The sequence below is a fragment of the Homarus americanus genome, unplaced genomic scaffold (assembly GCF_018991925.1).
Source record: "Homarus americanus isolate GMGI-L3 unplaced genomic scaffold, GMGI_Hamer_2.0 scaffold25129, whole genome shotgun sequence".
Lineage (NCBI taxonomy): Eukaryota > Metazoa > Arthropoda > Malacostraca > Decapoda > Nephropidae > Homarus > Homarus americanus.
In genome coordinates this window covers 250,001-263,489 of record NW_024734008.1, presented here as the reverse complement: position 1 = coordinate 263,489, position 13,489 = coordinate 250,001, and the positions used below count along the sequence as shown (strand labels likewise).

Below are 13,489 nucleotides of genomic sequence, written 5' to 3'. Positions count from 1 at the left end.
CCACCCCACCAAAAGAGAGAAAAATAAAAGAAGGGTTAGGAGTATTGGGGCGACCAAATGGTACAAAGTCTAGCAGAATTTCAAATTAATTGGATCTGATTTAAAGGAGCGACTTTTAATTGTTTTGCAAGAAGATGATGAAGAAGTTGGGGAAGACGATGGTGAAGAAGACGAAGAAGAAGAAGAAGAAGAAGAAGAAGAAGAAAAGAAGGAGGAGAAGAAGAAACTGGGCGATCAAGAAGAAGAAGAGGTTAATGATGAAAAGAAGAACAATAACAACAACAATAAGTAGAAGAAGAAGAGCAACAACAGCAACAAGAAACAAGAACAATAAGAACAGGGAGAAAGAAGAAAGCAGGACTCTCTCTCTTACTTTGATACATTAAAATATCTGACTTTTAGAATCTTGAGAGACTCGGCAGTGATGTTCAGTGAGGTGCATCACGAGGCGGCCGAGATCGATCTGAATTTACCGGGGGACTGAGATTGTTGAACTGTGAGATATCTCTTTCTGTTGAAAAGAGAGGCCTTGTGGGAAACTCTCTCTCTCTCTCTACACACACACACACACACACTCAAAGTTCCAGGCGCTTTCACAAACAATAAAAGAACTTTATTGTCCACCCAAGAGAACGAGAGAGAGAGAGAGAGAGAGAGAGAGAGAGAGAGAGAGAGAGATTAACACTAACCATCTCTACGCTGCACATTTACATACAAACATACCCACCACCACCATCACACACCGCCACACACCACCACACACCACCACCACACACCACCACACACGCCATCACCACCATCACACACCACCACACACCCCCACCACCACCACTACACAGCTACACCCACCACCACCACTACACAGCTACACCCTCCACCACTACCACACACTACCCCCACCACCACCACCACCACCACCACTACCCCCAGACGTACATACACAAGGACACTCACCGTCACAAGCATCATTAATTCGCCAGGACCTCGCAGTGCTTGGCGGGCGATGGTGAGGAAGACATGGCTCGATTTTCGCCTGATGATCACCAATGGAATGCTGCACTTAACGCCTGCGGTGCGAATCAGAGGAATCCTTGTAGTGAGCGAGCTGGAAACATTGGTGGGGAGGAGAAGAATGGTGGAGGAGTGATGTTGGAGGGGAGGTAGGAGTGGTGGTGGGGGAGAGAAGAATGGTGGAGGGGAGTACAGGAGTGGTGGTAGAATGGCATGGGCGGTGGAAGGAGTGATGGAGAAATGGTGGAGGGGAAGTTAGAAGTGGTGGTGAAGGTGACGAGTGTCGGAGTATGGTGATGGGGAAGGGGAAACTGATGGAGGAATGGTGAGATGAGGAAGGACGTGTGTGGAATATGGTGGGGAGATGAGGGGTGGGGTGGTGGGAATGGCGGGTACTGTGGCGATGAGTGGGAGAGAGTTGGGGAGGGTAGGTAGGGTGGGAATAGGGATTGGGGAGATGAAAACAACCTAACCCCCTTATCTAATACCTCCCCTAACCACCTCCCACACACACACACACACACACACACACACACACACACACACACACACACACACACACCACACCCCCGACACACACACACACACACACACACACACACACACACACACACACACACACACACACACACACCCCGACACACACACACACATACACACACACACACACACATACACACACACACACACCCCGACACACACACACACACACACTCAACTATACTCGCCATATTGTCATGTACAGTTGAATTTGTTGTTGTTTTGTCTGACATTGTAAATTTAACCCTGTGTTGCCGTGTTGAGGGGCGACAGTGCTTACCTGTGTAAATTGAATACATATTTTCCTCACCTGAGTTAACCTATACTGTTAAGCTTACAACCCCCAGCGTTCTCGTTTAATGCTGTACTTAACATTTTTTACTGAATAATTGTAAGGGTGTTTTGTACGTTTGTCTTTTCTACTTCAAAAACAAATAATTGCAATAATAGAAAAGGCAACAACAACAACAAATGATTCAACATTGCAACAACAAATTAATCAACATTGCAACAATAAATTAATCAATATTGCAACAGCAGATTAATAAACATTGCAATATCAGTAAATCTAACTTTCTTTGTTCGCATCTAGCAAGACACTTCAACCCCCTCTCTCCCTCTCCTCCTCCCCTCATCTCCCCCTTTTCACCTCCCTGTTCTCCCCTCATCCCCTCCGCCTCTTTCCCCTCCTGTCTCTCTCTCTCCTCCCCTCAGCTCCCCTTCCTCTCTTCTCCCCCCTCCCTCCGCTCTCCTTTCTCCTCCTCTCCTACCTGTTCCCTAGACAGTGGCAGGGGAGGGGTGCGGCTCTACCACAAACTGCATTATTCAGGTCTGGTCTTCACTCTGACTGCCTTCCACACCTCTCAACGAAACGTATTTTAGTGTGGAGTTGTTGCCTTTGTATGTTGCTGCCCCCTGGTGATCCTGCTTTGCTCCTTCCCTCCCTCATTTCCTCTCTCCTTACCTTCCCCTCCCCTTCCCTCCTCCCTCTTCCCTCTCCCCTCTCCTTACCTCTCCCTCCCTCCTTACCTCCCCCTCCCTCCTCCTTCCCTCTCCCTCCCTCCTACTCTCCCTTCCTCCTTCCCTCTCCCTCCTCCTTACCTCTCCTCCCTCCTTCCCCTCTCCCTTCCTCCTTCCCTCTCCCCTTCCTCCTTCCCTCTCCTCCGCCCTCCTTACCTCCCTCCCTCCTTCCCTCTCCCTTCCTCCTCCCTCTCCCTCCTCCCTTCTTCCCTCTCCCTCTCCCTCCTTACCTCCCCCCTCCTCCTTCCCTCTCCTTCCTCCTTCCCCTCTCCCTCTCCCTTCTTTCCTCTCCCTCCTCCTACTCTCCCTCTCTCCCCTTCCTTCCATATTTCTTCCTTACCAAGTCATCACTCATCTTTCTCCCTCCTTGCCTCTTTCTCTCTCTTTATCTTTGTCTCCCTTTCTTCGTCACCAAGCTTCTTCTTCTGCTTTCTCCTTCCTCCTTCTTCCTTCCTCCTCCTCCTCCTCCCTCCTCCTCCTCCTCCTCCTCCTCCTCCTCCTCCTCCTCCTCCTCCTCGCCTCCCTCTCTCATCCTCCTCTACCACCCATCCTCCTCACCACTTACTTCCTCCTCCTCCTCCTCCCTCCCTCCTCCTCCTCCGTCCCCAAAGGGTAAACATATTCCTCCTAACCAACAATCTGAAAACCTTGGCCGATTTTCTTGTTGACTGTGCAGAAGATAAGTCTGAGAGAAGGAGAGACAAGAGAGATAGTGAGAGAAACAGTGTGTGTGTGAGAGTGTTGAGTGGAGAGAAATTGTGTGTGTGGGTGTGAGAAGAGAGAGAGAGAGAGAGAGAGAGAGACTGGTTCATCTGGTCAGGAGTGGTTCTCAATGGGTTCTATTTGGTCCTGTTCGGTTCTAAGGTTCTATATTGGATTAATTATTTAAGGAAATCTTAAGTAGACTTTAATAATGGTTCTAAAATTCTCTCTCAAATCATTCGGTGGTAGTAGTGGTAGTTGGGATGATGGTATTGATGGTAGTAGTTGTAGTATTTAAAATTGTGGTAGCAGTAGTAGTTGTTGTATTGGTGTTAGTAATAGTAGTAGTAGGAGGAAGGGAGGAGGAGTAGAAGGAGGAGGAGGAGGAGGAAGGTGGGAGGTGATGGAGGCTTTTGATATCTTTTACCTCCAAGACGCTTCCAAATAGCCTCCAACGGTCCTTGTGGGGGTCTTATTGCAGTGGTGGAGGAGGGAGGAAGGTGAGGGAGAGTGAGAAGTGGGAGGGAGGAGGGAGGGAAGGGAAGAAAAGGAGGTGAGGAGACAAGGCACTGAACCTGATCTCCATCATTTCTCAATGGTAGAGTTAGTTGTCTGACACACACAACACACACACACACACACACAAAGACCACTGAACAAGCAGTTCCTTGGACACGAAGATTGAGTGACAGGACGGCAAGCCTGCAGTAAAATTTCCAGGTTGCCACCAGCTGTGTGTGTGTGTGTGTGTGTGTGTGTGTGTGTGTGTGTGTGTGTGTGTGTGTGTTGTGTGTGTGTGTGTGTGTGTGTGTGTGTAAAGCTCTCTCTTTCTCTCACAAATTACATCAGTCCTGGGAAATTGCTCCTAATTGGCAGAAGGTCCTAATGTACTCTGCCTAAGCATTTCACCTGTATATTTTACCTGTATGCAAGTGTAAAGTTAGACTGTATATTTTAGCTGTGTGTTTTGACCTCCGTATACACACACACACACGCACAGATATACACAAGGTTCACGTACTATTAAACACCTGTAACACCTGCTAGAGGAAGTTAACAGGTGTACGCGTGTGTTCACTTACCTGTAACACTCTAGAGGACGTTAACAGGGGTACGCGTGTGTTCACTTACCTGTAACACCTGCTAGAGGAAGTTAACAGGTGTACACGTGTTCACTTACCTGTAACACCTGCTAGAGGAAGAACAGGTGCACGCGTGTGTTCACTTACCTGAACACCTGCTAGAGGAAGTTAACAGGTGTACGCGTGTGTTCACTTACCTGTAACACCTGCTAGAGGAAGTTAACAGGTGTACGCGTGTTCACTTACCTGTAACACCTGCTAGAGGAAGTTAACAGGTGTACACATGTGTTCACTTACCTGTAACACTGCTAGAGGAAGTTAACAGGTGTACACGTGTGTTCACTTACCTGTAACACCTGCTAGAGGAAGTTAACAGGTGTACGCGTGTGTCTACTCAGCTGTAACACTCTGCTAGAGGAAGTTAACAGGTGTACGCGTGTGTTCACTTACCTGTAACACCTGCTACAGGAAGATAACAGGTGTACGCGTGTGTTCACTTACCTGTAACACCTGCTAGAGGAAGTTAACAGGTGTACTTCAGTGTTCACTCACCTATAAGCACGTGTAAGGTGACGTTGACAGGTGATGTGCACGAGTTAGTACAGGTGTACACCCCGGAATGGGCGACCTTGGCTCGTGGGCGTGTGAGCGTCGCTTTAGCTATGGGCAGACCGATGGGTGCTGGCGTGGTGGTGGTGGTAGTTGTAGTGGTAGTTGTGGTAGTTGTGCTTGGGATTGTGGTGGTAGAAGTAGAGAGTAAGGAAGTGCTGGTTATGATGGTGATGGTGGAGGCGACTGTGGTAGGATCGGTGGTGAGGGAGATGGTGGTAGTGGAGGAGGAGGAGGAGGAGGAAGAGGAAGAGGAAGATTCAGTGGGTGGTGTGGGAGGGGAAGCAGTCACATGGCCCTCTTCCACTTCCGTTCCGTCTTGTACCTGTGGGAGAGGTAGGAAATAAACACTTACTGTACAGGTATTTAGATGAAAGTCTCTTATTCCATTTCCTTTTTTCCTTCTTCATCTTCCCTTAAATTTCTTTTCTTTTCCCTCCTCCTCATCTCACTCTCTTCCCTATCCTCTATCTCCTCCTAGCGACCACCATCACCATGGGCGGCGGCTCCCTCCGGGGCCCTCCCAGGAGCAGCGGTGACCCCATGGGCCCTCCGAAAGGCGGTAAAACCCTCAGGGACCATGCCAGTAGCTGTGGCGCCCCCAGGACCCTTTCCAGGGGGTGTGGCGCACCCAGGGGCGGCAGAACCGCCAAGGGTTCCCTCAAGGGCCCTCCAAGGGGCGGTGTCGCTCCAAGAGACCCTCCCAGATTCGGCGGCGCCGCTAGGGGCCCTCACAGGGGAGGCGGCACCTATAGGGGGCCCTCCAATCTGGGCAGCGCCCCTGTGGAGCCATCTCAAGAGCCCGTAGGTACTTCTGTAGATGCTGATTTCGTATATATGTTCTACGATTCGATTGCGGGGTAATTAGTGGTCGTAATGATGCTTGGAAAATTTAATGACATGTTTTAATGCTAATTACTCGCCAACTATGGGTTTCTAAAACGCGATTTTAGTGGTAATGTGTTATTCTGTAAGTACTTAATTAGTTAAAGCCCTAAAATTTCTATTCTGAGAAAAGTATATTATGGTCGACAAGTTACAAAGTGTAAGGCTCGACAGTTTTGGCCCAACATTAGATTTTGTTGAAAATAACATTATAGGTACTCCTCAGCTGCTGATTTCGAATATATAGTCCACGATTCGATTGTGGTAGCAGCGACTGCCACAGAGACCCTCCCATGTACAGCGGCGTAACAAGGGGCCTTCCTAAGGGGCAGCGTCGCCCCTTCGGGCCCTCTCAGGGGCAGCGACACCCCAAGGGCACCTGTCAGGGGCTGTGGCGCCCCCCAGAGTCCCTACCATGTGCGGCGGCTCCCTCCGGGGCCCTCCCAGGGGCAGCGGTGACCCCCAACAGCCACCATCACCAATCAATATCACCATCACCATCCATCATCACCAACCAGCATCACCATCCAGCATCACCGGCAACCACCACCATCACCAACAACCACTATCACCAACAACCACTATCACCAACCACTTTCACCAACAACCACCATCACCTTACCATATTCTTACCCACACACATTATTTCACCACATTTTCCCTCACTCCAAAAATTGCCGCCTGTAGCCACGGCTATGATCAGTGAGGTCCTTTCACCACCACCACCACCACCACGGAAGCAATACTGATATGCAAATGGTACGTGTCTGTAGCTTGTGGTTTACTGAGCTTCCTATCCCTTCTAACGTTATAGAAAATGGGAATATTGGTTTGTAGAGAAAACGGATCGTATGTTAGGGATGTAAAGTAAATCTCTTCTGCCAAATATAGAAAATGGAATTGCTCGCTTATGTAGGGTAACGTCAATACTACCATGGGGATAACATAGTTATCCTTATGGCATTTGGTGATGGAAGTCCTACTACACAACGAAATAGGAAGTCCTACTGCATAAAAGAGAACGAAAGTTGTGCCACATATAGTAAACGAGAGCCACGTTACAATAGGTGTATGGTGTTGATATGCCTTTAGTGCCAGAGTGTCGACCATTGGCACTTAGTATTACCTCACCACCACCTGCTGCCTCTTCACCATCAATATCACTACCACACCATCACCAATTCCCCACCACTACCATTATCATCATCAGCTACACCACCACCCTCCAACAAGGTGCCAATCACAGCCACCACCCTCGGGCAACTTTCACACACACACTCGCAGGACCTGACGCGCGTGTCCGCTTCCTGATTGCTGACGTGTTACTCCCTCACTTATCTGAGGATGACCGCGAGGAGGTGAGGGGGAGGTGAAGAGATAAAATTGATGGAGAATAAAGGAAGACATGTGAAGAAGAGCAAAACAACACCAAAAAGAAGAACAACAAAATGAACAACAACAACAACAACATGAATAAGAGAACAACAACAGAAGAACAAGAACACAAATAAAGGAAGAACAATAACAGCAATAATAATTAATAAGAAGAAGAATATAGTTTCAGGACTTGTGGTCGTTTGTTGTGGATTAATTAATAATTCCTGTACTGTTTACGTTATTAGATGGTGTGTTGAGAGAGAGAGAGAGAGAGAGAGAGAGAGAGAGAGAGAGAGAGAGAGAGAGAGAGAGAGAGAGAGAGAGAGTGGTAGTGTCTCAGCCGCCTGATAAAGATGCAAGACTCTGAAACTCATTAAACATTGAGCAGCCACTTAACAACAAGGTGACCTGGTGGTGATGGTGGTGGTGGTGATGGTGGTGGTGGTGGTGTTGGTGGTGGTGGTGGTGGTGGTGTTGGTGGTGATGGTGGTGGTGTTGGTGGTGATGGTGGTGGTGTTGGCTGCATGGTGTGCTGCTGATGTGATTGTGGATGGTGTTGCAAGGAGTGGATGCTGATGATTGTATGGGGGTGTTGGTGGTAGTGGTGTGTGGTGGTGGTGGTGGTGGTGGTGATGGTGGTGATGGTGGTGGTGTGGTAGTGGTGGGATGGTGGTGGTGGTGTTGGTAGGGTGATGGTGGTGGTGGTGTTGGTGGTGGTGGTGGTGGTGTTGGTGGTGGTGGGATGGTGGTAGTGGTGGTGGTGTGGTGGTGGTGGTTGTGATGATGGTGGTGGTGGTGGTGATGATGCAGATGGTGTGGTAGGTGGTGGTGATGGTGGTGATGTGGTGTTGGTGATGATGGTGGATAGGTGATGGTGGTGGTGATAGTGGTGTGGTGATGGTGGTGATAGTGGTGATCATGGTGATGGGGTTGATAGTGGTGGTGATGATGGTGATGGTAGTGATGGTGGTGTTGGTGGCATGGTGGTGGTGGTGATGGTGGCAGTAACTTCACTCTCACCTCCTCCATCAAACTCCCTCACTCTCCACAGTTCCCTCATTTACCCCTTAAAATGGGTTGTTTTTTCCACTTAACTTTCAAAAGTATTTCACTTGTCCTTTTTACCTTGACCTTACCTGACCTTACCTGACATGTCCTCTATATATATTCAGAAAATTCTTGCATAATGACTATTAACCTTAGTGTAAAATACAGGTGAAAGTTGGTAAAGTTTGAGTATTTTTGAATATTTAACTTTCCTTGGTGAGACTACAAGAATACTCATTAGTTTAATTCTGGTTATATACGTGATATGCATATTCATATACATATACATTATATACATATAACGAGTATGTATGGTAACACCTGTTTCATAAAATCAATTATGAAGATAATTCTCACAGTAATGAATAAAGTTTAAAAGTATTAATCATCATTGTAGAGATTATAATTCTCTTCGTTTTGATTTTGAATTTCTGAATCTGGGTACAACTAAGATAAATTTTTATTATTATTATGGTGTACTGATATATAAATATTGCTGGACTGTTTACCTGTATTTACCTGCTGTTTACCTGTATTTATCTCTTGTTTACCTGTTTTACCTCTTGTTTACCTGTTTTATCTCTCTTGACCTGTATTACCTCTTGTTTACCTGTTTACCTCTTGTTTACCTGTTTTATCTCTTGTTTACCTGTATTTACCTCTTGTTCACCTGTATTTACCTCTTGTTTCTTTTTATCTCTTTGTTTACCTGTATTCACCTATATTTATCTCTTGTTTACCTGTATTTATCTCTTGTTTCACCTGTATTTACCTCTTGCTTCACCTGTTTTACCTCCTTGTTTACCTGTTTTATCCTTGTTTACCTGTATTTACTCTTGTTTACCTGCATTTACCTCCTTGTTTACCTGTTTTATCTCTTGTTTACCTGTATTCACCTATATTTATCTCTTGTTTACCTGTATTTATCTCCTTGTTTACCTGTATTTATCTCTTGTTTACCTGTATTTATCTCTTGCTTCCTGATTTACCCATTTTTATCTCTTGTTTATTCTGTTTGACTCCGCCGCAATCCGTCAGAGTCTTTAGAGTTCATTAGAGTTCGTCACAGTTAGCAAGAGTCTGTTATAAACAGTTAGAATCCGTTAAAGTCCGCTAGAATCCGTTAAAATTCGTTAAAGTCCGCTAGAATCCGGTTAAATCTACAGTTATAACAGTTACTCTCTCCCCATCACCCCCTCCCCCATCACCCCCTCCCATCACCTCCCCCATCACCCTCCCATCACCTCCCCCATCACCCCTCCCCATCTCCCCATCACCCCCCCCATCACCCCCTCCCCATCACCCCCATCACCCCCTCCCCATCACCCTCCCCATCACCCCCCCCCATCACCCCCCCATCACCCCCCATCACCCCCCATCACCCTCCCCATCACCCTCCCCATCACCCTCCCATCACCCCCCCATCCCCCCTCCATCACCCCCTCCCCTTCTCATGTAATTATTCACGTTGGCGTTATATTTTTGTTTTGTTTTAAGTCGTGTCGGAAGTTATGACAAAGTTTGGAATGATAGGAAACTTTTCTTCTCTTCTTCTTCTTCTTCTTCTTCTTCTTCTTCTTCTTCTTCTTCTGCGCCTGTTTCTCTGTTTTCCTCTATCTTATCTTCCTCCTCCTCCTCCTAATGCTACTACTACTGCTTCTTCCCTTCCTCTTCCAACTCTTCCTCCTTTCCCACTCCTCTCCCTCTTACTCCTCCTCCTCCTCCTCCTCCTCCAACTACTACTACTCTTCTTCCTTTTCCCACTCCTCCTCTTCCTCCTCATACTCCTGCTCCTTCTCCTCATACCCTCACCTTTCTCTCCCTCCTCCTCTACCCACTTCTCCTCGACGTCTTGAATAAGTGATTAACGCAGAATTTAAAATGGACAAGACTTTTGACATAAACTCAAATAAGATCACCTGAAGATTACACCCCCAGTTTACTGAACCTGAGCATGTGCTTCCCCCCTTCCCCAGCTTATTGCACCTGAAGATTAACCTCCCCAACCTAAAGCTAACCAACCCAACCAAAACCAAACCTAGCGCTAACCTAACCTAACCTAACGGAACACTAACCGCACCTAACCTAACCTAACCTAACCTAACCTAGCGCTAACCTAACCTAACCTAACCTAACGGAACACTAACCGCACCTAACCTAATCAAAATTTTAGTATGATAAACTACCATTGAAAAATAAGCATTTACAATATCCCTCCCTAATAATCAACATCCATACGTCAAGGCCATTAAGGTAGCCCAAGAAAGGCTCCCAAATAGTAAATAGGTTTCTTAACGGTGATGACAGACAAATTAATCATCAATCTCATGCAGTTAATTATCCCTCACACGTGAAAGATCTCTATTCATTAGGTCATAAAAGGTCACAGGACATTGAGGCGATTAAACGAATTCCCCTATAAATGGCTCTTTAAAGGGGATGTAAAAATGGCCTTTAAACCGGCACTAAATGGCGTTTTAATGGACCCACTACAATGACCTTAATTGACCCACCAAAATGACCTTGACTGAGGTAATTATCTCTCTACCTAGTTGGATTACCCGATGAGAGACACTGCTCTATCTCCCCAAGGACTGTCTCTCTGAGGATCCCACACGATGGATTGAGAGATAGATATATAGATGGAGAGAGACAGACAGACAGACTGACAGACAGATAGTAGAGACGAAGAGGAGGAGAAAGAAGAGAGAGAGATGATGCAGAGGTTTTAATAAGACAAGTGGAGGATAGCTTGATGGTATCTCTGGATCTCTTTATCTCTCTTTCTTTATCTCTTGATTCTTTGCTGTCTCGTTTTCTGTTTTTATAGGTTTCTCTTTTTCTCCTTCTCTTCATTTCTCCTGTTTATCTCCTTGTTTAAGTCTCTCTCTCTCTCTCTCTCTCTCTCTCCTCTCTCTCTCTCTCTCTCTCCTCTCTCTCTCTCTCTCCTTCTCTTCTCTCTCTCACACGGCCTCGACCCTCTGAGATGACCTCCCCTAAATGAGTTAAGTCGTGGCGTTGAGCCTCCGCTTCTCTCCCTTAATGTATATTGTCAAGTGTATTGGTATCTCCTTGAGTCTCTCCTTCCTACCTTCCATCTTACCTCCTTGCTTTTCTACCTGTGTTCTAATCTTTCCATCCTTCGTTCTTCCCTCTCCCTACCTATCTACCTCACCTTCAAGCCTTCCCTTCATACCTCCCCTCCCTCCTCCCTCCTCCTCCCTCCCTCCCTCCCCTCCCTCCTTCCTCCATCCTCCTTCCACCCTCCTCCTGCCCTCCTCCTCCTCCTCCCTCCCTCCCTGCCTCCTCCTCCCCTCCCTCCCCTCCTTGCAACTCACCTAAGACGCATGGACCGTAAAGTCCTGGGTACAGCTTGAGGGTGAGGCAGGTGGTGAGGCAGGGTGAGGTGAGGCAGGCAGTGGTGAGGCAGGAGGTGAGGCAAGTGGTGAGGCAGGAGGTGAGGCAAGTGGTGAGGCAAGTGGTGAGGCAGGAGGTGAGGCAGGAGGTGAGGCAGGTAGGTAGAAGGTTATCTGGACGATCACTGCCCAATTTAGTGTGTTGACCAGGTGTTATGGAGCACATCTCGGCCAACACCTGACTGCTGCTGTGTATGTATGTATGTATGTATGTATGTTTGTGTGTATGTATGTATGTATGTTTGTGTGTATGTATGTATGTATGTATGTTTGTATGTATGTATGTATGTATGTATGTTTGTATGTATGTAGGTATGTAAGTTGAATTGAACATAAATGACAGAGTGTATGTAGGAATAACACATAAAGAGAAAGAGAGAGAGAGAGAGAGAGAGAGAGAGGACACATCACCAGACATTCGTCACCTGTGTAGGGGAAGAGATGATATTGATGTTGATGTTTCAATATCAACATATCTTCTGCTTCTTCTTCTTCTTCTTCTTTATCCTCGTACATCAGTTCTTGTATCCTTCCTTCTCCTGCCTGTCTTCCATCACTACTTTATCTTCCTCTTGTCTTCCCTCCTTCCTTCCCACCCTTCCTCCCTCCTTGCTACCTTCCCATCCTTACCTATCTTTCTCCCACACCACCACAATTCACCATCACTGTGAAGGAGGAAAGAAAGAAAGAAGGATGGAAGGAGGTGGGTTAACATGGTATTCAGCCCAACACACTACAGTCACCAAGGCAGGTTCACTCAAGGCACCATTACAAGAGTCCTCTTCCTCATCACCAATTCAGATGGTGGGGTCATATTTTCTTTAGCTTCTCCTCTCCCCCACCTCCCTCACTCCCTCCCTCCCTCCCTCCCTCTCCCTCCTCCCTCCCCCTCCCTCCCTCCTCCCTCCCTCCCTCTCCCCTCCCTCCCTTCATCCTCCCTCCCCACTCCCTCCTTCTCCCTTCACTCAACTCCCTCCTTCTCTCATTGAATAAACCTAACATACACTTACTCTTACTTGTGGGTGGATAGGTGAGTGGATAGATGGGTGGATGGGTTGGTGGGTAAGTAAGTGGGTGGGTGGGATGGAGGCAGAGGTGAGGGTGGAGGTTGAGATTGAGGTTCTACTTGAATAGTGCTCCTCCACTCTGCTTGCCCAAGATGCTGTTACCTGAAAGAAGGTCTCCACACACAGAGAGAGAGAGAGAGAGAGAGAGAGAGAGAGAGAGAGAGACGCAATATTCTTCACCTGGTACTTCCCCTCCCTCTTAGTACTACTTACCTGACACTTTCCTCCACTACTATCCATACCATCAATTATTCCTCTACTAAAAAATAAAACGTAGTAATTTTAATGCGAGAAAAAGAGTACATTTCTTTAATGGTGTTTTAATACGTCATCATGACTCACACATTTGCAAATTAAAAAAAAATTCCTCCACTTGTAATTTTTTGTTTAATTTTTTCTGTAAATTGTTAAGATTTTTGCTGATTTTTTATTTATATTATTTTTTAATGTTGTGTCCGAAGCTGGAAAAATTACAGTAGATTTTTTTTGTGTTTTTATTATTATTAATTAAATATCAATAATTATTTTTTTTTTCGTGTGTAGAAATTTTGTGATATAGATTTTACTAACTACTACTACTACTACTACTACTACTACTACTACTACTACTACTACTACTACTACTACTACTACTACTACTACTCTTTTTTATATAGCCCGCAACCTCCGACAAACAAGCTAACAAACAAACACAGACAGGCAGACAGGAAAACAGTTACACTCCGAAAAACAA

The 13,489-nt window shown here is 46.5% G+C and overlaps 1 protein-coding gene across 1 annotated transcript in view; it reads right to left on the bottom strand.

The window, feature by feature from the left end:
- The window catches only part of LOC121870118 (mucin-5AC-like), a 94,184-nt gene that overhangs the window by 7,355 nt on the left and 73,340 nt on the right, over nt 1–13,489 (bottom strand). Inside the window, exon 7 of the mRNA XM_042371885.1 lies at nt 4,908–5,289. Coding sequence (XP_042227819.1) covers nt 4,908–5,289 — 382 coding nt within the window. The remainder of the gene's footprint in view (nt 1–4,907; nt 5,290–13,489) is intronic.